The sequence below is a fragment of the Diabrotica virgifera genome, chromosome 2 (assembly GCF_917563875.1).
Source record: "Diabrotica virgifera virgifera chromosome 2, PGI_DIABVI_V3a".
NCBI classification, from domain to species: Eukaryota; Metazoa; Arthropoda; class Insecta; order Coleoptera; family Chrysomelidae; genus Diabrotica; species Diabrotica virgifera.
In genome coordinates, this window is record NC_065444.1 from 19,043,318 (window position 1) to 19,071,265 (window position 27,948).

Consider the following 27,948-nt stretch of genomic DNA (forward strand, 5'->3'; position numbering starts at 1 on the left):
TCAAAGACATATGCAGTTGAAAGCTCCTGGAAGCCCCTGGGCAGAATATTCAATGATTAAATCCACCGTTGTTCTTTATGATGGCATTGATATTTCCAAGTTTTCAACTTTGATCGCGTATTTGAAGAGAAAAAATGTTGGCTATAGACCTAAGAAAGCGAGCATTTTTACACGGGAGCAATTTGAAAAATTTCTGATGGAAGCACCGGATGAAGAATTTCTAGTTCACAAGGTAATATAAAATAGATTTTGCCGAAAATTCCACACCTGTAATTTTGAACCAATCAAAATACCTACGTTATTTTGACAGATCACCATGGCAACGGAGGTATTTTATCGGAAATTTTTTGCTCGTGGGGTACCCAACAGCGAATTATAGTGGAAATTTTTTGACGTTTACAATAACAGAACATTTTTGACAGACTGGTTTTTATTTGTTTACATAATTTAGTTTTGATTTATTTTCTATCACTTGTAGTTACTCAAAACTTATGTAAAATTGAAGAATATACTATTTTCTATCTTGAAATGGTATTCCCATGCAACTACAATGAGTAGAAATTACGAATTTGAAAGCCTAAATAATTGCTGACAAAGCTATGGCGCGCTATTAATCTGTTCATGCAGCTTTGGATTTTCAAATGCAAATTTGGTGTGGAATTTTCTTGCGAAGTCAAATTAATATCCGGAAATTTTTTTTTGATCATGAATATTTTTAGAAAATTTCCCTCGTCTGCGACTCGGGAAATTTTCAAAATATTCATGATCTCAAAAAAATTTCCGGAAATAATTTGACCTCTAGTGGTATTACTAGTGAAAAAATATTGTGCAATACTAGTAATACTACTAATGTATGCGATTCTGCAGGAGTTTCTGTTAGAAGTGAAACCACAGCCCAAACAAGTGGGATTTCATTAAATAATTTAACAAATTGTACCATAAGTTTCAATATTAATAAATAATTCGTTAGTTTTCTTTATTCTTTCAAAAAATAAATTAAAATTAAGAGATTTTTTAACTCGACGGTAAGTGAATTACTTACCGTCGAGTTGGAGTACTTACCGTCGAGTTGGATTACTTACCGTCGAGTTGCTAGTAAATGTCACCTACTGACGTAAAATCTGTCACGGTAAACAGTCAAAAATGATCAATCGTGCAAAAATAATATTTTGGTCATAGTTTACGTTTTTGATTGTGCTGAAAACGAAAGTAAGGTTTTTTTGCTATTATTATGCAAATAATATAATTATATAAATAATTACCTTGCAATTGCTGATAATATGTCGTCATCTACAGTTTCGCAGAATCTACGTATTTTCTTCACTTTGCTGTTTTACAGATATGATGTAAGTGAGCAGAGTGCAATGAGAACACTCATGATTGCCTGTGTGTTTATTTTAGCGGCTTTTCGTGATATTGCAGAATGGTTCTGGTTCTATAAAAGGAGTATTAGTTTTTTCTGTATCAAGAGGGAACTATATCGTTAATTTGTTGTGCTTCGCTAGTTTTTTAACCAGTTTCAAGATGTTATGGACTCACAAGTTGTAGTCTTTAGTCTTCAATGTAGCTTGACTATTATAGGCAATAAATATTTTGACCAAATAGAAGCTTTTTTCGGGCGCTCTTGAGCATAAAAATTTGGTAGTGACTAGTGTTACGTTGAAATACTGTTTTGCAACTACTTATAATATCTGTGTATACTAAATTTATATTCAAGATGCAGTAGAAATAAACAAACCAAGATACGTTAAATGCTACTAGGAGCACTCCCGAATCATAATTTACAATGTATAAACTTTGGAAATCATGATTTGGGATTTACAATGTACAAACATTGTAAATTATGATTCGGGAGTGCTCCTAGTAGCATTTAACGTGTCTTGGTTTGTTTATTTCTACTGCATCTATATTTTAAATTTAGTATAGGTATATCTTCATACATAGTATTGTTCGAGTCTTTGTCCTGATGTCTAGCCAAGTCGCCTGCGCAAAATAGCTCTTCAGCTGTGATATCGCACAATTTTCTAATATTGAGTTTGTAGCCAAGATAGCTTTTTTGCCTTCTCCTACCATATCCATCTTTTGCCTTCCAATTTTCTCTGTATAATACAGCGAAGTAAATGATATTTGGCTCCACTAATTATGTTTCCAAATTACTCCGTTTTTTTTCCTTTTGTGGTGTTCAGCAGCTGACAAGTGTGTCCATCATTCTGAGAACAATCTCGTTAGAAATGTGTGATGCCCAAGATGTTCTTAAAATCCGGCGGTAACACCACATTTCCAAATATTCTAATTTATTATTTCTACCTATGTGAATCTCACTACAATTTTATAAATTCTTCACGTTTCTCCATTTGGACATAAGTACTTTACACCTGGTAACGTATAATATATTATTTATATATCCTAAAATAAAATCTGAGTAACGCACGACTTAGTTCATTTGGGTCTTTTGCTAAAGTATTGCAGTTTCTTCCAGCTGTTTAAAATATTCTTGAGACTCTAATGAACTCTTGAATCTTTAATGCTTCATTTTAAAATGTTTAAGATTATTCTCATCATTAATCATTCTTTTATTTTACGTTTTGTTACCTTTTTGAGTATACTAAAATCACAATAAAGATGCACTAAAAATAAACAAGCCAAGGCACTTGAATGTTACCAGAAACACTCCCAAATCATAATTTACAATGTTAGTGCAGTCACTGAAGGTGGATATGAGGTATTACCTCCGATTTCGTTGAACCTCCTTCGATTTGCATGAAAATTGGTGAGTGGTTAGAGGATATCTCAAGGAACAAAGGTGACATGGTGCCAACTTGCGCTTTTACCCTGGGGGTGGATGCCACCCCTCCTCGTGGGTGAAAATTATTTTATTAAAAATAACCCCACAATTCGATAGAGGGACAAATTATAAGCAACATTTGTAATATAAAGTTATTAAAATAAATCAAAACTTTTTGAGATATTAAAGATCAAAAATTTTAACTTTTCGTGAGAAAAATGCATGTTTTTAACCGATTTTTCATAAATAACTCAAAAATTATAAGTTTTTACAAAAAAGTTATTATTATCAAAATTGAGGCTAATAAAAAATCAAATAAACTCCTTACTAGAAAAACCTTTCAATGTTAACTAAAAGTGAGTTATAGGTAATTGAATGTATATTTCTTTCGTCGAGTACCCAAATCTAAGTATTCAAGCTTAAATACCGGGAAAATGATGCATTTTATAACATAAACTTATATGTTTATGTTATAAAATGATGCATTTTATAACATAAACATAGAAATATCTATCAAATAAGCCCCCGAACAAGTTGATAGCATTAAAATGTATGCCCCAAAAATGTTTCAAAATGTATCTTTTAAAAAATTTTAAAAACTCCGTTAATTTTTAAGACATCAGGTTCACCTTAAAACTAATTAAAAGTTAATTCCAAGAGCTATTAAAAATAGTCGAAATTAGTCTTTCAAACCGCTTACTTTTTTAAAAATAAAAGGTTAAAGGCCCCTGTTACATGGTTCTCGCATCAAAATTGAAATTTTAAACGTTTCTATCTCGGTTATTTTTTACTCTACGGAAATAGTAAAATGGGTAAAGTATTTGGAACAGAAAAAACTAAAATTTAGTTATGTATCATTTTTTACTTATATTTAGTATTTCTGGAGTTATTATCAAAAGAAAATAAAAAGTACGATAATTTTAAAAATTCTGATTTTTTAAATTATATCTTTTTTTTTTCTTCAAAAATATGCATTCTAAACCAGTCAAAATTGTTGAAATCATTAACTACGTTAACCTAAAGAAATTCTTGTGAGGATTACTACAAATTTTAATTTTTGTGGAAATGGCGTATGTTTTATTTTTCACTTTTTCCTAAAAAAATCGAAAGGGTTCTCTTATTTTCATCATAACTTGCTTAATTTTGATGCTATTAACTTCTACTGGAGCTCATTTGATAGGTATTCCGAAGTAATTTGACAAGTGCTTAACAAGTATATTCTATAAAATGCATCGTTTTCCCGTTATGTAAGCTTGAATACTTAGATTTGAGTACTCGTCGAAAAAATTAACATTCATTTACCCGTAACTCACTTTGGAATAACATTAGTTTAGTTTTTTAAGTGGGGAGTGTTTAAATTTTTTATTATTTTTAATTTTGGTAAGAATATCTTTTTTACAAAAGCTTATAGTTTTTGAGTAATACGTGAAAAACAGCTTTAAAACATGCATTCTTTTAAGAAAAAATAAAAATCTTTGATATTTAATAACTCAAAAAGTAGTGATTTATGTTAATAACTTTATATAATAAATTTTGCTTAAAAGTTGACCCTCTATCGATTTCTGGTATTATTTTTAATAAAAAAAATTTCACCCCCGAGAAGGGGTGGCATCCACCCCCAGGGTAAAAGCGCAAGTTGACATCATGTCACCTTTGTTCCCTGAATTATCTTCTAACGACTATCCAATTTTCATGAAAATCGATGAAGGTTCAACGAAATCGGAGGTGAAAACCTTCAGTGACTCCACTATGTATAAACTTTGTAAATCATAATTTGAAATTTACAATGTATATACATTGTAAATCATGATTTGGGAGTGCTCCTCGCAACATTCAACGTGTCTTGGTTTATTTATTTCTATATAGTGCATCTATATTGTGATTTTAGTATAGAAGAAATAAATTAATGAGAATATTTTTGTAGTTGTTGTTCTATAAAATCAATGTTCCCTTGCATCCACCATAACATAGAAATTACAGGAACAGCTTATTTATACACTCCGGAACAAAACCTAAGCATCTCCACTGAGGGTTGTCATACAAAATTAAGACAGAAGACGATACAAGTTGGATGGAGTGTCATAGGAAACTTAACACTACTTATTTTAGTACAAATAGCTTTGGCGATTGTTATGCGCTTGCTACAAACGGCTCATTTTGCTGCAAGTAAATTTGATGGACACAGCAGACTTTATACAGTGTGGATATTTGGCCACGGGACAGTTATTTCTAATAATGGTGAAAAAATACCACCACCTGTGCCACCTGTGCCCATGGATCTAATGAGATGAGTGTATTATGTACATAGATAGATAAATATAGGCAAAGACAGCTAAATTTGTTAAGATTGCTCTGAAATGTTTACAGGTAACTAAAGTCATTTTATGAAAATGCACATTTTTTATTGCAGATTTGGATTAGTTATCAAAAAATAAGTAAATTTCATTTGAGACATTTGTTTGAGTTGTGGATAGATGGCGCTATAATCGGAAAAATACGATTTATACTGATAACCTAGGAAAATTGTGGAAACGGTCTAATATCTCGAAAAATACACTGTTAAGTGAAAAACCAAAAAAGAGATGTTTATTATTTTTCAAAAATCTACCGAATGACACCAAATACGACTCCTCACCTTTGCCCCTTGGTAGTGGAGCGGGAGGCAACTTGAAAATCATAAGGGGGTAGGGGCAAATCTTGGTCCAACGCCATTTAAATGCATTCATTTTTTTTTCGAATACTGGGAAAACTAATAAATATTTTTGAAAAATTTAAACGCAGAATGAAAGATTATATTACCGATTATATTATATTACCGATTGCCGAAAGTCCCTTAGAATAAACAAAAAGTTTCTTTTGAATGAAATATTTGAAATTGAAAATAACACTTACTTTTCTCTTTTATTTTCACCTCGGTAACTTATTAAAATAAACATAGATGTTTCAGGTACTTTCGGCATTGGGTAATAATGTAATATTTCATTCGGTGCTTAAATTTTTTAAAAATACTTATTAGTTTTCTCATGATTCGAAAAAAATAAATGCATGTAAATAGCATTGGACCAAGATTTTGCGCCTACCCCCTTAAATAGAAACGCCCGTTTTTTATTGCAGATTTAGATTCTACATAAAAACTGTATTCACTACCATTAAAATTAGTTTATCGACTTATATTGTAGTGACCTCTGACTCCGTAATTGTTTTTTTGCGATCACAGCGTCATCTATCAAGGATGGGAAAAAAATCAGATAAAACATGATAATTTTTTATTTAGAATTCAAATCTGCAATAAAAATAATACGGTTTTCATTTAATATTTAAAAGTTGCCCCCGGCCTAGCCTAGTTATTGGAGATACGTATGGGCTTTTTGGATATACCAAATTACTCTAAAATATTTAGAGCCTTCTAGCACTTCCAGTTGTACCGGAATTTTACTAAAACTGTAATTTTTAAATACAGTATACTCTCTCTATAACGAACACGGATATTACGAGGGTTCGCTTATAACGAGGTACATTAATGCCCGATTTCACCAACGATACCTAAATATTTAAGTATTACCTAAGTGGGTTTAGGTACTTCCTAACTCTAAAACGGATTTCACCATACGATAAGAATTGCCTAAACCGCTTAAGCATTACCTTACCTTAGGATACGGTTTTCGATCTCCCTAAACTTTAGGTATTACTTATCGTTGACAGTCAGGTTATATTTTTACAATTTTGACTAATGTACTTGTGACGTTTGTCAATAATTTGCTTCTTACCTTAATTTTTCTCTTATTCTGTAATATTAGGTATATTAGTTGTAATTTTGTATTATCTTTTTTATTAGTAATATAATATGTGTTGGAAAATATAGAAAATCATTTGGAGTTTTTTACAGGTCTATTGACAAAATTATGTAGTCTACCTACTACCTAACAAACTAGTGTTGTGTTTCAAAAACCCATTCATGATATCACTAAAAGTGTGTCATTAAAAATTAATAATAAAAAGCAATTTTCAACATGTTTTTTATTTTAAAGTAATTTCATTAATGACAATTCAACTAACTTTAATTTTTCGTCAATGTGAAATTTACAACTCTTTTCTTTTCCTCCATTTCACTGTACATATACAAAAAACGTATTACAAGACATTCACAAATAACTAACCACTAAATAAAATAACTATAACAGTACAAAACTGAATAAAACCAACTTGTCAAACAACCAATATTAAATAATCGAAAAAGTAAGGTAATGTCACTAATGTCATCTTATTCTTCTTTTTATTTATCAAAAATAGTTCAAACGTACCTGAATTAATACCTAGGAAAGGATTTCCTAGATAAGCAGTTCTTTTAGTTGTGAAACGCTATTGTTCTTAAGTATTGACTTAGGAAGTTCCTATCGATAAGAATTACTTAATAAGGCAACTGTTTAGGTATCGTTGGTGAAATCGGGTGTAGGTGTCCCATGAAATTCCTATTGAACTATAACCCTCTATAACAACGAGGGATATTTGGTTATAACGAGGGAAAATGAGATCGAAGAACATGTTTCTTTACTTGTTTTTTCGCGGTGATGGCTATAAAAAAATACCCCAGCTGCCTGTATACAGGAATGCCTAAAAACTGTGTGCTTATCGAGGTCAGTGATGTAATATATAAACTCCACTGGCTGTCAACTTCTTCCAGTTTATCCACCGACTCTTTTTCAAAAGCACCATTTTAACAATATTTTAGCAACTTATATTATTATTGTTGTCTGAAATAACGAGATAGGCTTATAACGAGGTAATGATGTTATGGAGGGAGTCTACTGTATATTCCCTGTATATTATTACGGATTTCAATAGAATCGTTGTTAAGGATTCTCTCAATATAATATTATGCTATTTACTATTATTCAATTTAAATGTATTTCTTTGTTACAGACTGAAACCGAAAACAATGAGAATATAGCTGATGTCTCACCTACTCCCACCACGTTGCATAGTAATACAAATCTTACTGTTTACTTTTAATATAGAATTTTGTTATATGATCTTGTATATTATTGTAAAATTATGTTAAAATTATTAATAATAAAAAAGTATATTATTGTTTATGTTAATATTCCCGAAACATCCTTCCTCTAAATGATACATGTTTCAACGTTTTGGTTTCGATTTGGTTCGTCGGCTTAAAGTCCTATTCAGTTAAAACTAAAGCTAAAAGTAAGAAAAATAAGGAAAAACGTCAAAAACCATCAGAGCGAAAAAAGAGCAGGTGAACAAAAGGCTTTACAGGATATGAAAAAAAAAAGAAACAACAATAAACTATGAAAATTCTACAAGGATGTATCCAACGAAAAGACCGAGAACAGGAATAATACTAAAAATAGAAGATGATACCTTAATAACAAATGAAACGAAGATTGTAGTGTAGATAATTGGAGTAAATATTTTGAAAAACTACCAAAGACACGTACCTACAATAGAAAATACAATAGAAACAGAAAAAATATTCACATGTTTCATAGACTTCGAAAAAGCATTTGAGAGAGTACGACAAGACAGAAGAACGTTTACAAAAAGTCGGTTTAGATGGGACCTCAAACTACTAAAAAACTTATACTAGAACCAAAACGGCAGAATTAATATCGAAGGATAGGCAGAATAGGAAGTGTTAGACAAGAATAGGTTTTGTCACCCCTACTATTTAATCTTTACTGCGAGTTCCTACTTAAAAAAGTAGTGGAGGATTCCAACGAATAGCATCAGATACGTGATGATGCGATGTTAATTGCGAATTCCGACTTGGGTCACATTTTAGAACAGATCAACAAGTTCAAGTACCTGCCTGGGATGTTGTATCGATAGCAGCCTAAATCCAGATGTAGAAATAAGATCAAGAATATAACATGCCAGAAAATCTTTCGAAAAAATCAAAAGACTACTATGTGACTCTTTAAGACGAATAAAGCTCGAAATTCGACTAAATGTATCAAAATGCTAAACCATGCTCCATTTTAAACGTAGAACCTAAAATATCAAGCCTAAATAAATTGGAGGCGTTGAAAATCTGGATCTACCGGAGAATCATTAAGATTTCATGGACATCGCATACCTCAAATGAAGAAGTGCTGCATAAAATAGGCAAGGAACGAGAACCTTTCAATACAGTGAAAGTTGCCACACACTGAGAAATAATAAGTACCAATATGCTCAGCTAATAGTAAAAGAAAAGATCGAGGGAAAGAGAGGACCAGGAAGGAAAAGACTATCGTGGCTCAGAAACATCCGACAATGGACAGGAGCTAAATTTTGAACAGTCAATGAGAGCAGCTGAAGACAGACAAGAGTTTGAAATTGCAGTAGTCAACATCCATTGAGGAGAGGGCACTTTAAGAAGAAGAAGAAGAAGATCAGTTAAATGTAAATCCACAACCTACTCGAAACATGACTTTTCTTTATAGACGCAGCAACCCCCAAAAATTACGTTATACCGACCACGAAAATCAACTTTAGGGTGAATGACCAATTTCGGTGATTCTTTATTTTTCGAGATCGCGGACTCTGAATATGAAGTTTATTTTTACCTAGAGTTGGTGGAACATGTTCAAAAATCAAATTTTATGCAAAAATGCAAAAAATCAATTTTGATATTTTTTCAACTTTATCTCGCTGTATCTTTGGTCGCTATATTTCCTTTTGAAAATTTTACTGTATCATGCATGATGTATTTAGATAACAATGCAGTTTGTCCAAAATGTTTAAAAAAATTAAAAGAGGAGTTGTTAATTTTTAAACATTCTCTCGTCAGATTTCGTTAATTTCATGTTTTTACTTAAAAAAGTTGAGTGACAAACGTAATTTTAACCAACACAGCAATAAAACATTATATTCACCGACGTGCGTTTTTTTCTGTCACATACAATTTAATGCGTTAGAAAGAAATCAAAAAACTGTGACGCACTGAAATATCCTCATGAGAAAAAGCATACATGAAGAAGTTTACTGAAAAATTTTAAGTCAAAATATGCAATAGGAAAAAGTTATGTGACTTTATAGACGAGCAGCACACACCAAAAAATAGCTTATTTCTCGAGATACTGTGTGGTGTGATGACCACGGTGTGGTTAATGGCTAATTTTGGTCATACTGTATGTTTTTGATGGTGCTGAATACGAAAATTAGGTTTATTTGGAATTTTACGTAGGGGAACATTGTTAAAATCGCAATTTTGCCCTAAAAATAACAAAAAAAATGAAATCACATTTTTTGCGTTTAACTCGCTACAACTCTGTTCCGTTTTAATATTTTTTTCTAAAATTTCTTTAGTATACATGTCTTACCTTTCTGAAGACAATGAAACCTGTTTCAATCTTTCTGTCTTATTGTAGTATAAGTTATTAATTGTTTAAATTAAAAGTGCATATTCCTGAATTGCAAAGTTTAATCGCAAAAGTTGAGTGACAAAATTTGAAGTTTAGCTTTTAATCAAGTTTATGTTAAAATATAGGGTACAGAGAATAAAATGTTTTATAAAAAAATGGCGCAACTTTTAATTTTAAGAAAAACGTGATTTAATTTTTTTTTTTATTTTTAAGGTAAAATTGCGACTTTGACAATGTACCCCATCTAAAATTTAAAACAAATCTCATTTTCGTTTTCAGCACCATCAAAAACATAAAGTAAGACCAAAATGAGCTATTCACCACACCGTGGTCAGTATCTCGAGAAATAAGCGTTTTTTTTTTGTGGGAGTGCCACACGTATATAAAGTCACATAACTTTTTTCCTATTGCATATTTTGACTTGGAATTTTCCATAAAACTTCTTCATGAATTATATTGCTGTATTGGTTAAAATTATAAACTAAAAAGTTTGTCGCTCAACATTTTTAAGTAAACATGAAACTAACGAAATCTGACGACAAAATGTTTATAAATTAACAACGTCTCTTTTAATTTGTTTCAACATTTTGGACAAAGCTCGTTGTTATCTAAATACTTCAAAAATGACACAGTAAAATTTTCAAAAGGAAATATTTACCGCAACCAAAGATACAGCGAGGTAAATATGAAAAATCATCAAAATTGATTTTTCGCATTTTTGCAAAAAATTTGATTTTTGAACATGTTCAACCAATTCTAGATAAAAATAAACTTCATAATCGGATTCAGCGACCTCGAAAATATAAAGAATGACCAAAATTTGCCATTCACCTATCATGGTCGCCTTTTCGATTTCTAAGCCTCAAATTAGGGGTGTGCCGCTCGCCTATTAAACACTACAAAAATACAATATATTATACCAGTAACACGGTTGTCATAGCAATCAAACATTGAACAACACTCACAACATAAGTCAAATGGTTGGTTATATCTTGCAGACCAATTCATTACTTGAGAAAGTACTAAAAATATGACCAAATAATTAAGATGATTCACCGAAATTTACTACAATAATGCTAAAACGTTCCATATATTGGTTTTTGAAACCGATATTATTTGTGTGTATTCATACAATTAATAAAGAATGTAATCGTATTTGTTTCTAAAGATTTTTGAATAATTTTTTAAAATATGGCAACTGCACTTGTGGAAACACCTGAATTTCGACCTGAAAGTTCAGTGGATGTGTCAATTTTGAAAGATGATAGTAACAAAATTAGAATACCAGATATGTCTCGATTATCAACACCTAAGCCAGTTATGCATTTGGCATCAGCCACAGAGGTAATAAAATCTATCATTATTTTTCAACTTACATACATACATTGTAATCTTTCATATTTTTACTTCGATATCTGCAAATATTTTGATTTCGTGCATTCCTCATTGATATATTTTTTATTTTTGTCCCATATTCTGTCTATACGTTTGATATTTTACTTTATGAAAAAAGTTTCATAAAGTCTTCTCTCCAGAACCGTCTTGGTCTACCTATCTTTCTTGGCATTCTCTGAACGTGTCCATACCAGTTTAGTCTTTTGGCTTCCATTGTGTCTATTATGTCTCGATCAAATTCCATTTGTCTCCAGATATTTTCGTTCCTTACCTCGTAGGTGGCATGTAGCAGCTTTGTTTTAGAATCTATCTAATGGCGCTAGATACCTAATTTATTTCCAGTTTTCATGTTCACCGTGCCTAATATTTTTGTAAAGCTGTCGTACTACTTTTATACACTCACCGGCACAAAATTCCGCCACCCAAAATTTTTGATTACCTAAGTTTGACAATTTATAACTTTATTATTTGTGCTCCGATTTTCAAGATTCTTGCACCACTTTGTAGGTACATGTATTGATGTCGTTTTTTATTATTCCGGTAACAAATAATTTTTGCTTAGATGGCATTATACGGGGGTGTATTTTCTCCTAATTTTAAAAAATTCTGTATAAAAATTGGAGGACTGATTTTGTTTCATACTCGTTTTGTATTATCCTGGATGTATCACTAAGGTTCTGTTTTTTGAATTATCTCAATAGCTCTTTTCTTGTAAGATCTGTAAATAAAAACACTGATTTAAAGGTTTTTTTAATTAAAAATATCAAACGCACTAAAATTGAGAAAACAAAACAAAATTAACAACAAAACAAAATAATTCAATAGAGAGTAGGTATGTCCCCCACTTGCAGCAACGACTGCTAGCAATCTGTTTGGCATCGAATAAAGATGTGTTATCCTTGCCTGTGGATATTCCTCTACTAATTCATTCCTCTACGATATTCCTCTCCCAGGGCCATAACTGTACCAAATTTTCTGGAGGCCTAGGATGACGGCGAATAGCTTTTTTTAATTCGTCCCATAAATACTCAATAGGATTGAGATCTGGGCAGCATGCGGGCCATTCTAATCTTATCAATCCAACCTCTATTCTATGAGTCAATCAGTGTTTTTATTTACAAAAAATGGTACAGCTCTTACAAGAAAAGAGATATTTGGCTAATTCAAAAAACAAAATTTTAGTGATGCCTCCGGGATAATATGACTGGACTATGAAACAAAATCAGCTCTTCCATTTTTCCACACAATGTTTTAAGAGGAAACAGTAGCAATCAACAGGTAGCGAAAACGCGTTCCAAGATTGCGGCTGTAATTTTGAATATTTTTTCGAGATATTTGGCACACGTATTCTTAATATAATAAAGAATAGCGGTACAGAGCCCAATTAGAAAAATATATTAATATGTGGAAATTCCTCTGTAATTAAATACAATATTAAAAAAATGAGCTTGTACCGCCATTAAGAAGAACAAAAAAATACACTTTCTTCAAATAAACTTTTTTATCCGACGCCTAGATTTTGTGTCATTTTGGAACTACTAAAATTTTTTATTTAATTAGTAGTTCCAAAATGACACAAAATCTAGGCATCGGATAAAAAAGTTTATTTGAAGAAAATGTATTTTTTTCTTCTTCTTGATGGCGGTACAGGCTCGTTTTTTTAATATTGTATTTAATTACAGAGTAGTTTCCACATATTAATATATTTTTCAAATTGGGCTCTGTACCGCCATTCTTTATTATATTACGAATACGTGTGCCAAATATCTCGAAAAATTATTCAAAATTACAGCCGCAATCTTGGAACGCGTTTTGGCTACCTGTTGATCGCTATTGTATCACCTTAAAGTTAGGAGAACATACAACGCTTCCATTTACCCCCGTATAATGCCATGGAAGCAAATTTTGTGTTTTACCGGAATAATACCAAACGATATCAATACATGTACTTACAAACTGGTGCAAGAATCTTGAAAATCGGAGTACAAATAATAAAGTTATAAATTGTCAAACTTAATCAAAAATTTTGGGTGGCGGAATTTTGTGCCGGTGAGTGTATTTTGTTTGTTCATTCCTTGTTTTTCCAATGCTACCCAGAGCTACTTCTTCTTCTTCTTCTTTTCGTTCCTTCTCCTATCGGAGGTTGGCTATCATCCCAGCTATCCATACCTTATTGGCGGCTGCTCTGAAAAGATCTACTAAGCCGCAACTATACCACTCTCTTAGGTTTCTCAGCCAGGAAATTCTTCTTCTACCTATGGATCTTTTACCCTTAATTTTACCTTGCATTATGAGCCTTAATATCTCATATTTCGCACCTCTGGTAATGGGGCCTAAATATTCTAGCTTTCTTGTTTTGATGTTCTTTATCACTTCGCAATCCTTTTGCAGCCTTCTTAATACTTCTGCATTCGTAACTCGTTGGATCCACGGTATTTTCAAAATGCTTCTATAGCACCACATCTCAAATACTTCCAAATTCTTTATTATGTCTACTTTTAGTGTCCAACTTTCGATTTCATACAACAAAGTAGCATCTTAAGGATCTTATCCTCGGCTCTAGAGGAAGATCTCGATTAACAAACATTTTTTTTTCATTTTTGTAAATATTTGTCTTGCAATTTCAATGCTTGTCCTGATTTCTCTACCTTGGCCCAGAGCTACTTAAATATATCTAAATAGACATGTATACCATTTTATCTTTTAACAAATTATTTTTTTAAGTTTCATCGCCAACCGAGTGCAGTACCAAAAACGCCTTACAAGCCAGGCACAGGGTATAGATCAGGCACCGGATTTAAATCAAATGTCTTTGGCAAACCTGGCACCGGTTTTAAGCCTGGCACAGCAGGATACAGGCCTGGCACTGGCATCGATACTGTTAACAGACCGATGACAGCAGTAAGAGGAGCTGGGTACACGTCCCACGGGAAACCTTTCGATCCTCTGAACCAAGCTGCTTCGGTTCCAACCCCGCCTTTGGAATTGCAAAAGGATGATTCGTAAGTAATTAGGTCAACATATTATTATTTTACTCGTATATACAGGGCGATTCATTGGAAGTTTTTCTTCAGATGCAAATCCACTAATGGATGTTAGCGATTACATTTTTCATTAACTCTCTCTTTCTTGCAATGTGTATCAGAGATTGTATGTCGTTAATCCCTGTCCATTGCCTTATGTTTCGGAGCCAGGACATTTTCTTGCGTCCTATTCCTCTCTTGCCTTCAATTTTACCCTGGATTATAAGTTGAAGGAACTGGTATTTTTCGTTTCGCATGATGTGACCCAAATACGCCGTTTTTCTTTTCTTGATGTTTTCGAAAAGCTGGCGGTCTTTGTTGATTCTTTTAAGGACATCATTTGTGACTTTCACCGTCGATGGTATCTTTAGGATACGGCGATAAAGCCACATTTCGAAGGCTTCTAATCTGTTTATATCCCTCGTTTTGAGTGTCCAGCCCTCTACGACATATAGCAGCACCGACCACACGTAGCATTTAGTAAACCTTAGTCTCAGTGTAAGATCGAACTCTGAACAGGTCAGTACCTTCCTGAATTTTACGAAAGCTCGTCGAGCTTGCTCAATGCGACATTGTACTTTCCTGTCCGATGCCCAGTCTTCAAAAAGCCACGTTCCCAGGTATTTAAATTTGCTCACTCTTTCAATGGACTTAGTATTCAGAGTTATGGTGGAGTTTTCAAATACATCTAAGTTTCTGGAGATGATCATGAATTTGGTACAAGTTTTCAATGCATCTTATGTCTTTTTGGTCTATATCAAGCTTCTTGAGGATCTGCATTAACTTGTGATGTTGGATGAGATAAAACGCTTTCTCGTAATCTAAAAAGCACAGGAACACATCCTTCCTCTGATCCTAACAATTTTGGACCAACACCTGTGTTGCTACTATTGCGTCTCTTGTTCCTAAACCTTGCCTAAACTCAAATTGAGAATCACTGATGTCCCATTCACATTTAACCCCAAGTTTCAATTAGACGTTTTAAAGAGACTTAATAAAAGTAGTATCTGAAAATTTAGGATGGGCGATTTTTAGATACGTACTACCTCTTCTGGTTATACCGAAAAAGACTTAAACTTCCTTCTTTTCTTCCTTCCTAACGTCCTGTATATTATTACGCGTTTCTATAGAACAGGTCTTAAGAATCCTCTGAATATAAGGTTACGCTAGGTTCTGAAACTGTTTTCTTGTGGCATTGCAACATTTTTCCTTCCACTCTGTATAAGGCTTTCATTTGCGTGATGCAAATATTGGAAAGATAAACACAAATTTCTCAAAATCTGGAAAATCCCAAAATCTTCAAGTAGAATAAACTTAATCAAATTGTTTATTTACATTGACAAATGCCGCTTGCAAGGATTGTTTTTTGTTCCTGTATGTGTGTGTGTGTGTGTGTGTGTGTGTGTGTGTGTGTGTGTGTGTGTGTGTGTGTGTGTGTGTGTGTGTGTGTGTGTGTGTGTGTGTGTGTGTGTGTGTGTGTGTGTGTGTGTGTGTGTGTGTGTGTGTGTGTGTGTGTGTGTGTGTGTGAAAAAATGGCTTGGATGCGGGTCCGTTAGCCACAGATTTTTATTTTATTTTTACCTCAATTTATTAGTTTTGTTATATTCCCACCTATCTGACTCAAATGACTATATTTGTTTCTTTCAAGTAGTTTATGAGTAATTTAAATATTTCCATTTTATGACAACTTAGTAGATATTCTATACTAATTGGAAAATGAACTTGTGTTTGTCGTAAATTGTAATACAATTGATTTATATATCTCTCGTTAATTTTGCATTCAAAGAAAATATGGTTCAAATCTCTAATCGAAACATTATCACAAAAACAGACTGATGAATTAACTATTCCTAATTTGTGCAGATGTGCCTCATATTTTCCGTGTCGAGTTTTTAATCTGACGATAGTAGAAATATCTTGCTTTGGCAGGTTATACTTAAATATGTATTCAGGTGGCGGAGGAAGTTCCTGATGTAAAGAAAAATATAAATTTTTTGATATGCTTGAAATATTTTTCCATTGTTTTTTCCATATTTTATTTATTCTATCTTTGACGTCATTTATTGCATCTGTCGATAAATGACGTCAAAGATAGAATAAATAAAATATGGAAAAAACAATGGAAAAATATTTCAAGTTGTTCCTGTAATTATGCCTTTGTAATTATATTCCTTAATTGTTAGCTCATGTTTAACCTAGCGTTAAACAGTAATTTTTAAGTGCATGTGCTTTCAAAATAAATTAGATATAATTTTAGACCAGAAGAAAGAATTAGACAGCAAGAATACAAAATAATGCAACTGGTGGAGCAAGCGTGTATCTCTCAAAGTGAAGGAGACTTCAGACAAGCCCTTACCAAGGCCAAAGAAGCTTCAAACAAAGAGAGGAATTTGATACGACTTCAGGAACAATCTGGTTTGGGAGATCATCATAATATAGATCTCACTTATGCAGTACGTATATAGTTTTAAATTCTTGCGTTATACAGCTAGAATTTCTGATCTTAATATATTCTCAATCTGCTTTTGTTGTGTTTTGTTTGTGTTTATATATACATCAAGTTTATTTGGTCTTTTAAGTTAAGTAGTTTGTTAGGAATAAATAAATAGTTTGATATGTTATATCATATTTCCAGGTTCTATTTACATTAGCAAACCAGTATGCAGCTAATGAACTGTACACTGAAGCTATAAATACGTACCAGATGATAACAAAAAACCGAATGTTTGCGAATGCTTATAGACTGAAAGTCAACATGGGTAATATTTATTTCAAACAGGGACAGTATCAATTGGCAGTGAAAATGTTTCGTATGGCTTTAGATCAAGTACCGTCTACCCAAAAACATCTCAGGTATAATATTACAATTACAAAGTTGAAAGCATGCGTTTCATTAGTATATTCAAAGAGTTAGGTAGACAGTTTCCCCGAAAATCATTGGATCAGTCCACCATGTTGAAAATCTTCCTCTTGGTCTTCGACCTTCTACCTTTCTTTCTGTTATCTTAGATACCTTAACTAGGTTTACTTTTTTCAATAGCCTGTCTTTCATTAGAAGCTCTTCCAGAATTGACAGGTTAGTTCTGTGTTATATTCAGGACATGCATAGAATTCTTCTGTATACCCACATTTCGAAGGCTTCAATATTATTTCTATCGAAAAAAAATTTTTTATATTGGTCATTACTTCTTTGAGTAACTTAGGTCCATTTTCTGTTGGAATTTACCAGCTGAACAGACGGGGTCGTGAATTGTTTTTTGAATTCCCTCTTGTCTTCTTCGCTTCAGCATCCATCTGGCTTGCAAATTTTAGAAGCCACGGAGGTGTAACCAAGAAAATGGACCAATAAGTTTTCAGTTTAAAAATCTTGTAGTAATATTTTAATATTTTTAAATATTAATATTATTGCTATTAGGATTGAAAACTATTTCATTTTTCATCTTATTTCTATCTAGACCAGTAAGGATCTGCGAAAAAACGTCTATTTTTGGATGTGAAAGGTGGCATTCGGATTTTTGCAGATAAAGTTAGGTGACACCTTCAGTAATAATAATTGACTTATGCTCCTTCTCAAATATGCCCGGAACATTAATAAAAAAATTAAAATATTTAAAAATTTCGAAAAACATCGATTTTTTTTCTGCTTTCTTTGCTTATAACTTTAAAACGATTCGTTTTGGAACAAAGTTGTAGAGAAATAAAATAAAGATAATTGAATTTTGTATGATATAAGACTGGTAAAAAATGTCTTAAGGTATTACCTTTTCTGCAATATAGCAATAAATATAATTTGTATCTATTGCTATTATATAACAATTAATAAAAAAATTAAAATATTTAAAAATTTCGAAAAACATCGTTTTTTTTCTGCTTGCTTTGCTTATACCTTTAAAACGATTCGTTTTGGAACAAAGTTGTAGAGAAATAAAATAAAGATAATTGAATTTTGTATGATATACGACTGGTAAAAAATGTCTTAGGTATTAGCTTTTCTGCAATATAGCAATAAATACAAATTAAGGGGGCAAAATAAGTCTGTTGTTATTCAATATTTTTTAACCACTTTGGTGGCACTTAGAACCTTAGTAATTCGCTTAGGAAATTCTTTGTAACATACTTAAATCGCGTACCAAATTTCATTAAAATCGACCTAATAAAGTGTGCATAATAAATTTGCAATCTAAATGTTTTTAAAAAAGTTCAAATTTTTTAAAATCTTTCTGAACAAAAAGTAGACCATTTAGAAGTTGGCTAATTTTTTTACATATAAAGAGGTACTCTACCTATCTAATAAACTTTACAGAATTAAAATCGGATTATTTAAGGGGCCCCAGCAATGTTTTAAATTCATAAACAATTTTTACCGCGTATATCTCTAAAACTATGCATCCTACGAAAGAACTTGTAGAAACATTTTTTGCTTAGAATTACCCAAGAAATACAAAAAATGTTTTATTTTGCGAAAAATCGATGTTATGTAATTCCTCAAGTTCTTTGTTTATAACAATCTTATCGACATCCGGATCAACTGTTACCCAAAAAATTCGTGTTCTACGGGTCAAAATACATAAAAAAACTTGGGTAAGTCCATCTAAATAAAGGAGCCCGTAGCACCCCCTCCTGGCCACAGCACTAATTTGTTTATAAGCCAAAAATTGTTTATAACTTTAAAACATTGCTGAGGCTGCTTAAATAATCCGATTTCAATTCTGTAGAGTGCATTAGATAGGTGAAGTACTTCTTTATATGTAAAAAAATTGACAAATCTTTGTATGTTCTAGTTTTTGTTGTGCAAGATTTTAAAAAAATTTAATTTTTTAAAAAAAGTTTAGATTGCCAAATTATTATGCAAAATCTAGTAAGTCAATTTTAATGAAATTTGGTGTACGGTTATAGTACATTACAAAAATTTTCTAAGCGAATTAGGAAGGTTCCAAGTGTAACCTAAGTGATGGAAAATCATTGAATAAGGACAGGCTTGTTTTGCCCCCTTATTTTAAATTTATTGCTATTTTGAAGCAAGGGTGATAAATTAAGACATTTTTAACCAATCGCGTCTGATAGAAAATTTAATTATCTTTGTTTTATTCCTATAGGACTTTGTTCTGAAATGAATAGTTTTTAAGTTATAAGCAAAAAAATTAGAAAAAAAAACGAAATTTTTTGAAATTTTTAAATATTTTATTTTTTTTTTATTAATGTTCCGGGCATATTTGAGAAGGAGCATAAATCAATTATTAACGAAGTTATCACCTAACTTTATCCGCAAAAATCTGAATGCCACCTCTCACATCCACCTAAAAACAGATCCTTACTGGTCTAATCGATTTTTTGAGAGTGCGTGGTTCAGCTACGTGTGTCGCAATAGGAAAAATTGTCCAAACTGAGCTTAGTATTCCTCTAGTAAGATTCGATCTTTCCTGCTCTGTTCTTCTTCTTGTTGTTTGCATACACTTCTGGACAAAGGCCTCCCCATGCGTTTTCCACTCTTCTGTGTTTTGTGCTATTAGGTGCCAGTTTCTCCACATTTTTGCTATAATGTCTAGCCATCGTTTTGCGATCTTCCTCTAGTACGACTGTAATCGCGTCTCCAATGTACAATGTTTCTCATCCACCTCTTGTTTAAAAACTCACTCTTGTCCACTAAAATGTATATGCAATAAACAATTAAATTTAGTAAATGAAAATTAGTTTTTGTTTCAATTCCAAAACTGGAAGAAGTCGTTTTTATACAGAAAGTGAATTACATATTTGTATTTAAATTATTAGGATTCGAATCATGCACAACATTGCGATGGTTTTTATCAGAATGGGGCAATGGGAAGAAGCCATTGGCAGTTTGGAGTACATAATGAGTGAGCAGGCATGTCACAGAGCAGGTTTACATCTGGTAGTATGTTCCAGAGCTTTAGAAGACAAAGAAAGAATGCGTTCTTCTTTTTCACTTCTGCTATCTGTACCCTTAAATATTGAAGATGAGGACAAGTATAATCTAGAACAGGTAAAATATTTATAATTTGATATTATTTATTGAATATTTTGACAATTTTCTTTTTGAAGTAAACCTCTGCATAAGTTGATTTCCTATACTATATTTTCTCTCTTCTTAAGGAACTTTCTCCATTACGGAAGGTTAGAAATAATTCCATTTTAAATTGCTCTCTATCTTGAGCTGTTCTTAATAATGAATGAGTGTCCATGCCTGTCCAGTCTGTTACATTGTTCAGCCATGAAAATTTTCTTCTTCCTGGGCCTCTTTCTCCGTTTACTTTCTCTTTTATTATGAGTCGTAAGACGAGTATTATTTTTCTTCTCTATTTTTCTCTTTTTACAATGTTTAAAAGTTCTCTCTCGGTCAGCATTCTCCTCGGCACACATATGCCCCCATCCTCATGGGCAGGGGGCCGTGCCTCCCTAGCTTTTCGGGTGCTTTAAACTATATATTGCCATCCAAATATACAAAATATAATGTATGTACTACATCTTCACGTCTGGCCTCCCCTAAAAATTTTATAAGTGCGCCCATGTCAGCAGCTCATTGTAAGCCCTTACTAGAAGCGACAGTGTCATGGTATATACTATGTTATATTAGGGTTGTTGTTTATTTGGGTTTATATGACTACGGACAATAAATCCATTCGCCAATTTTACTATTTTTTATTTTATTAGTCATTTTTTCATATCTTATTCTAAAACTAATACTAATATTAATCTCTAATAAACAATTCAACTAATAAATAATTATATTTTAGTCCAAGTAATGAAGCTTAAAATAGGGCAAAACCTCGCCATTTTTACAGAATGGATCGATTTGCTTGAAAATTTGAGAATAAGTACTGGATAGTCCAAGGATCAAAATCTATATGATTTCGAAAGCCGCTTTTACCATGGGGGTGGTTGCCACCCCATCTCGGGGGTGGAAATTTTTTGTTATACTTTAATCGCAAAAGTTGGTAAAAACTTTCATTCTAAGCAAAAAATGTTCTATACTTTTTTTGATAAAATTGATAGTTTTCGGTTTATTCGCTATGGAAAGTGTTTTATATCGAAAAAATCAATGTTTTTAATGAGTTTTCTGCTAATAACTCCAAAAGTTTTCGTTTTATCAAAACAACCTTACTTAACAAAAATGTACCTTTAGAAAAAATAAATAAAACCATTTTTTTAAATTTTCTTTAGGACCAATAGTAATGGAGCTATACTTTATTATATGTTGGCTCTTCTTCGTTAAAGGCTAAATATTGTAGTTCCAAAGTCAAAAGACGGGAAAACTATGCATTTTTCGAGGAAAACTTGTTTAAACTAATTTAAAGCACTTAAAAATATCTATCACCAGAAATAAAAAAAAGACTTTAGTTCAAAAATTAAGTGACTTATAATGAAAAGAATGTCAGTCCCCATTTTTTTTTCAGCGAAAAAGTGATCGCAAGCAACCCTCTAATCACCACCCTAAGTAAAATTAGTCATTAACCTTATTTGGTCTTTTTTAGTTATGTATAATTAATAGGTTCTAGAAGTTTGGCCGGCTTAGCATTATTAGTTTTTAAAAAAATGGAGTTAAAAGCAAATAACGAATTTTTGTAGTTTGGAAAAAAATGGCCTCTTCTTCAGAATAGCAAAATTAACATCAGAGATACAAAAAAAAAATGTTTAAATATGAAATTGTACCTTATTTAATTCCCAAGAACCTGGTTTACAAAAAATTTTTCTACGGCAAAAATTGAGTGAGCTATTGACAATTTAAACTTGTAATAACAGGCAAAAACCACATTTACCAACCCTTTCAAAGTCACCTCTTTTTGCGACTGAGGATTTTAAAAAGATTTAATATAAATAGGCTTATAGGCCTTGTAAAAACCTACAAAATTATATTTTTATCAAACTTTCTAAGATAAAAATAAAAAAGTTACGGTTAAAAAATCAATATATTTTTTTGAAAAAAAAAAGGAGAAATCCAATTGGAAGCATAATAATGTAAGTTAGCGGTGTTTTTGGTCATTGGCCTTATTCATTGTTATTTATTTATGTATTATAAATAGATTCTAGAAGTTTGACTGGCTTACATTGATTAGTTTTTAAAAAACTGGAGTTAAAAGCGAATAACGAATTTTTGTAGTTTGGTAAAAAATGCCATTTTCTTCAGAATAGAAAAATTAGCGTCAGAGATACGAAAAAATGTTTCGATATAAAATTGTAGTTTATTTAATTCCCAAGAACTTGGTTTGAAAAAAAATTTTCTACGGCAAAAATTGAGTGAATCGTAATATCGAAAACACTTTCGATAGCGAATAAATCGAAAACTATTAATTTTATCAAAAAAATGCATAGAACAGTTTTTGCTTAGAATGAATGTTTTTATCAAATTTTGCGGTCAAAGTATAATAAAAAAATTTCACCCCCGAGATGGGGTGGCAACCACCCCCATGGTAAAAGCGGCTTTCAGAATCATATAGATTTTGATCCTTGGACTATCCAGTACTTATTCTCAAATTTTCAAGCAAATCTATCCATTCTGTAAAAATTGCGAGGTGAAAAGCTTCGGTTCCTGGACTATTTGTATTTATTTTTTTTTAATAATTTTTATATTATATTTTTTTTTATTTTTTTTTTCTAAATGATACTTAAACTCATAGGGTTTCTATGAGTTCTTATGTTCAATAAAACACAAACACGTATTTTCGCTGATCTCATGGAAAGCATGTAACATGCAACAAATAATATACCCATGTATTAGGTATAATAATATCCGTACAGTAAAATCTTGTGATTTTAGGATTCGCCAGAAGATGCTTTGATCGCTTTAGCCATTCAAGACGATGATCTTCACAGATATGAAACACAAAAACGCAGAGAAGCTGAATACTGCATACTAACAGCAGCCAAGCTAATAGCTCCTTTTATAGAAGAGACATTTGGAAAAGGTAATTTTAATTACAGCCATGCAAGTTGTTTGATAACTGCGACACAAAAGGTTTCTTCGTGTAGCAATTTCAACATTCTTTCTTATTTTAACACTTTTTATTCTTTACACCAAATTATTATATTTTGTAACTTGTTTAGTTATATGTAAGTTCTCCACATTTATTTTCTTTTTCAGGATATGACTGGTGTGTATCAGCCATAAAGATCTCGGAATATGCTCGTCTAGCTCTAGATCTTGAAATCAACAAAGCTGTGATGTTCTTAAAGCAAAAACAACTTCCCGAAGCTATTGACACGTTAAAAGCTTTTGAAAAAGATTCTGTAATCGCTATAAATGCTTCTGTTAATCTCAGCTTTATATATTACTTGGTAAGAAATGTTATTACTTTTTGGTTTAACCGTTTACAAAACACCAGTAAATATATTTACTAGTTCACTACATTCCGTCATTGATCACCTATTTGTTCTTGCGACAATTAATTAATTTAATTTTCTGTTATAGACTCGACAGGTACAAGTCGACAGATATATCTGAAGCCGCCAAGGTCAAACTGATCGAAAACTTTGGTTCCGCGACGTTGTCAGATTAATCGGATTTCAAAGGTTTTTCGGTTTTCTATTTGTTACCTGTTTCACAGTAAAACTGCTTCCTCCTGCGTAAATATTAAAATATTGTGTATGATTTCATGGGATTGTGCACTTAGTGTCCTATTTTTCACGGCACTTGTCATATTCGTGTTTATTTAAAAAATTTTAAACGTATTCACACTAAACAACTATTCGACGATTTTATCTAGCAATGTCGCAAAACTACTGATTTCGTGCACAATGCAGTTTAAATGGATGTTTACTCCTTGCACCAAAGCGTTTAAAGTCCCCTCTCTTTGATTTGCTACCTGAGTGACCTTCGCGGTTTCAGATTTTTCTGTACAATTGTAAAATAATAACCCTTATTTATCAGCTCCTTGTACAATAGATGTTTTTTTAGCAAGGAGAATATGACGCTGCTCTTAGATATGCAGAAGTCGTTGAAAAACAAAACGCCAAAAGTGCCGAAGGATTTGTCAACTATGGCGCATGTTTAATGGCCAAAGATAACTTAGGAGAGGCCATCACCTGTTTCCAAAAAGCTCTGGCATGTGATCCTACGTTTTTTGAAGCTATTTTTAATTTAGGTATTTTATTTTTCCTCTAAAGTAAATAATATTGATCAAATTGTATGTATCCTTATGTATGTGCCTGATCAGAATACTTGGCCTAGATCTTGTAGGCCATAGCATGTGTGCAGTTGAAAAAATTTTAAGGGTGGTGTTCTTACCCTAGGGATATCAAATTCTGACTGTCTTTGAGTGCTATTTTGTGTTAATTTGTTTGTGTAATCTGTATTGTAGATGTGACTGTGTAACTTTGATTATTTTGTAACATAGATTTGTGTTTGTGTAGTTCTTTCAAGGCAACAGACTCAGTAAAACACAGGTTAAAAATAAAATAAATATATTCAGGATAATTATATAATTCAGTTCAAAATTAAAAATAACAAAATTAAAATATCATTATATCCCCCCGTTAGCCCCGTTCTGGAGCGAGCTGCAAAAGAAATAAATTAATATTTATAACTACAGTGGAACCTCGTTAACTCGGATTAATCGGGTCCGGGTTATCGAAAATCCGGGTTAGCCGGAGAAAATGGTAAAAATTAATAAAACACGGTATACTTACAGATAGTTGGTGTATTTCATGACGTTTTTTCCATCTATCCAGCCAACCTTGACTCGCAGTGAAGTTCACAATCAGGCAACATTTTATTCAGCTTGAGTGCTGATTCTTGAATAATTGGTTCAGACAGTGGTAAACCACGTTCGCGTTCCGCACAAAACCACACATACAAAGTGTCGTCGAGAGTCTCATTTTTAACTTTATTAGCTTTGCACCGATTGTCCAAATTGTCTTTTGTTATCATTTTGAAACAAAATTCTTCGATTTTTGTTCTATTTTTCTTCCAATCCGATACTGTAGATGTACCGACACCATATGATGCTGCAATTGTTTTTAAAGATTCGCCTTTATCAATTCTACCTAATGCTTCTAGTTTCTTTTCCATTGCCACTACAACATTTTTACGTTTTGTTGCCATTACGTAGACAAAAAAACACGCAAACACAAAATCTGAATAGATTTACGATACTACAGGTGCCTGTTGTTTCCGATAACACGACAATGAACGTCGTGTGCCATGAGTCATTTTTACTATCGTATATGTAGTTCAAATTACACAAATACGCATTATCTTTAAAATATTATATTACATACATTTTTATTGTTGAAATGTTTGTCTGATAAAAATCGGTCCAGCCGGACTTCCGGGTTATCGGGGGCCGACCTATCGGGGTTCCACTATATTATCAAAAATATAATAATAACACAGTATATGCAATCTCAATCTCGCTATACGGAATCAATCTATCTTCATGATTACACACTCAGACTCGTAGTCCCAATCAAACATCGACCCATCGACACAGTTACCCATCCTACCGTTCGCTACGGTTACGGTTCCGACGAAACGCTCGGCGTTACGCTTCCTCTACAGAGCGCGCCCACCTCGGCAGGTTTCCATTCATTCCATTGCATCTCTGCCGTAACTGCTTCATAATTCTCCTTGCTCGTCTTAAATACACTCTCGGTAGCCATCACTCCTCGGTTTAGCTGGAGAGATCGTACGTAAGGTGGTTGCGCGAATATGGAAACTCGCTCGATCCTCTGCTATTGATCTGTCGAACTCCGAGCTGCAGGCATCATATCATTACAGTGTGTTGCATATTATGTAGTGTGTATGAGACTGTAGATGACTTGTTCTCTGACTTCCTTCACTCCGCTATTGTTGTTTAGATTCTTCCCTATTGTTTCTTTATCTTCAGGGTAAGTGAGATATTCCTGCTTTGTATATAAACTAACATGTATTTGTTTCATTTAGGATTGTGTCTAAAACGCCAAGGACATTATATAGAAGCTCTGTCTTGTTTTCAACGCTTCTCCGGATCCTTAGCTCTTCTACCTGCAGTGGTATATCAAGTAGCTAACTTATTAGAATTAATAGGAGACAACGAAGCAGCTGCCGATACATACCAACAGCTTCTTGGTTTAGTACCCACAGATGCTAAGGCTCTTCAAAAACTGGGCGAACTATACGACCATGAAGGTGATAAGCAGCAAGCTCATCACTATCATACTGACGTAAGTATTTGAAATGACTGTCTCAATCTCATACTATCAATAAACTGTTTAAGTCTTACAGATATTATCCTGCCAATTTGTCAGTTATCGACTGGCTTGGAACTTACTACATTGAAATGCAAGTTGTAGAAAAGGCATTAACGTATTTCGAAAAAGCAGCCTTGATGCAACCTCAAGAACCGAAATGGAATATGATGGTGGCTGGTTGTCATAGAAGGAGTGGAAATATGCATAAAGCACTAACGCTGTATCAGGAGATTCACAGGTAACTGCTGGTAATATAATAATTGTTGTACACTTAAGACTGCTGTGCCTACGTATGAGAATGAGAAATTATTAAAATAATTTCAGAGTTTTAGGACTGTATTATAGGTGTAGTCCAAAATACAAGATGGAAAACATAATACATTGCGAAACAAAAAGAGACGAAACTAGTGGAGATGAAAATGATTGTTATAAATTAACATTACATTACATAGTTTCCCACCTTTAGACGTATCAGAGGAGTATGAAAACTGTCAATGTGACAGTAGAATTTATAAAATACTCCTGTCACAGACGTCTAAACGAGGGAAACTATGCAATGTAATGTTAATTAATACGCATATAACGATAATTTCCACCTCGACTAGTTTCATCTCTTTATGTTTCACAATGTATTATGTTTTCCATCTTTTATGCCCTGTTCTGCCAGTTATTAGCGCGCTCATCACTGTATAAGTATATCTATTTCAAACTTACTTTAACAAAGAAAGATTTTTGAAGCAGATCCATACTTAGCAACATCTAATAGGGGAGTGCATATAGATTTTCACTTCGGAAAAAATCAAACAAGATAGAACTTTTTGTAATTTCATTAAGAAATGTTTAATAAACAACATATCAAAAAGTTCTACTCGAAAAGTGGATGCTTCATTTTTTATTAAACAAATGAACTGCGAAATTAGATGTTTTTTTAAGTAACTCCGAAAATATAAATTGTAGAAAAAAACTGACTTAACCGTTGAAAAATTCAGAAAATTTTACAAAAAAAAAACCCTCTATAAAGATTTTTCTAAAATTAAATCTGTAGCTTCTATAATTTTTTATTTATAACTCTAAAGTCACCCTTCTCACAAGCATTGGCGCACTGTAAACTAGCGACTGCGAAGTGCACGGTTGAGCTATTTTAATGTAATTCTTTAACTAATGGATCAAATGAAATTTTATAAATTGATCATGAAAG

General features: G+C 32.5%; 2 protein-coding genes across 2 annotated transcripts in view; both read left to right on the top strand.

Moving 5' to 3' along the window:
• Nucleotides 1-7,866, top strand: part of LOC114325794 (protocadherin beta-12-like) — a 72,122-nt gene extending 64,256 nt beyond the window's left edge. Inside the window, exon 10 of the mRNA XM_028273921.2 lies at nucleotides 7,706-7,866. Within this exon, the coding sequence (XP_028129722.2) occupies nucleotides 7,706-7,795 (90 nt within the window). The 3' untranslated portion in view covers nucleotides 7,796-7,866. The remainder of the gene's footprint in view (nucleotides 1-7,705) is intronic.
• A 3,327-nt stretch (nucleotides 7,867-11,193) lies between these two features.
• The window catches only part of LOC114325797 (intraflagellar transport protein 88 homolog), a 30,686-nt gene continuing 13,931 nt past the window's right edge, over nucleotides 11,194-27,948 (top strand). The window contains exons 1-10 of the mRNA XM_028273924.2: nucleotides 11,194-11,493; nucleotides 14,269-14,546; nucleotides 16,825-17,020; nucleotides 17,203-17,420; nucleotides 20,337-20,568; nucleotides 23,341-23,488; nucleotides 23,665-23,858; nucleotides 24,478-24,664; nucleotides 26,464-26,723; nucleotides 26,777-26,988. Of these exons, the coding sequence (XP_028129725.2) occupies nucleotides 11,341-11,493; nucleotides 14,269-14,546; nucleotides 16,825-17,020; nucleotides 17,203-17,420; nucleotides 20,337-20,568; nucleotides 23,341-23,488; nucleotides 23,665-23,858; nucleotides 24,478-24,664; nucleotides 26,464-26,723; nucleotides 26,777-26,988 (2,078 nt within the window). The 5' untranslated portion in view covers nucleotides 11,194-11,340. The remainder of the gene's footprint in view (nucleotides 11,494-14,268; nucleotides 14,547-16,824; nucleotides 17,021-17,202; nucleotides 17,421-20,336; nucleotides 20,569-23,340; nucleotides 23,489-23,664; nucleotides 23,859-24,477; nucleotides 24,665-26,463; nucleotides 26,724-26,776; nucleotides 26,989-27,948) is intronic.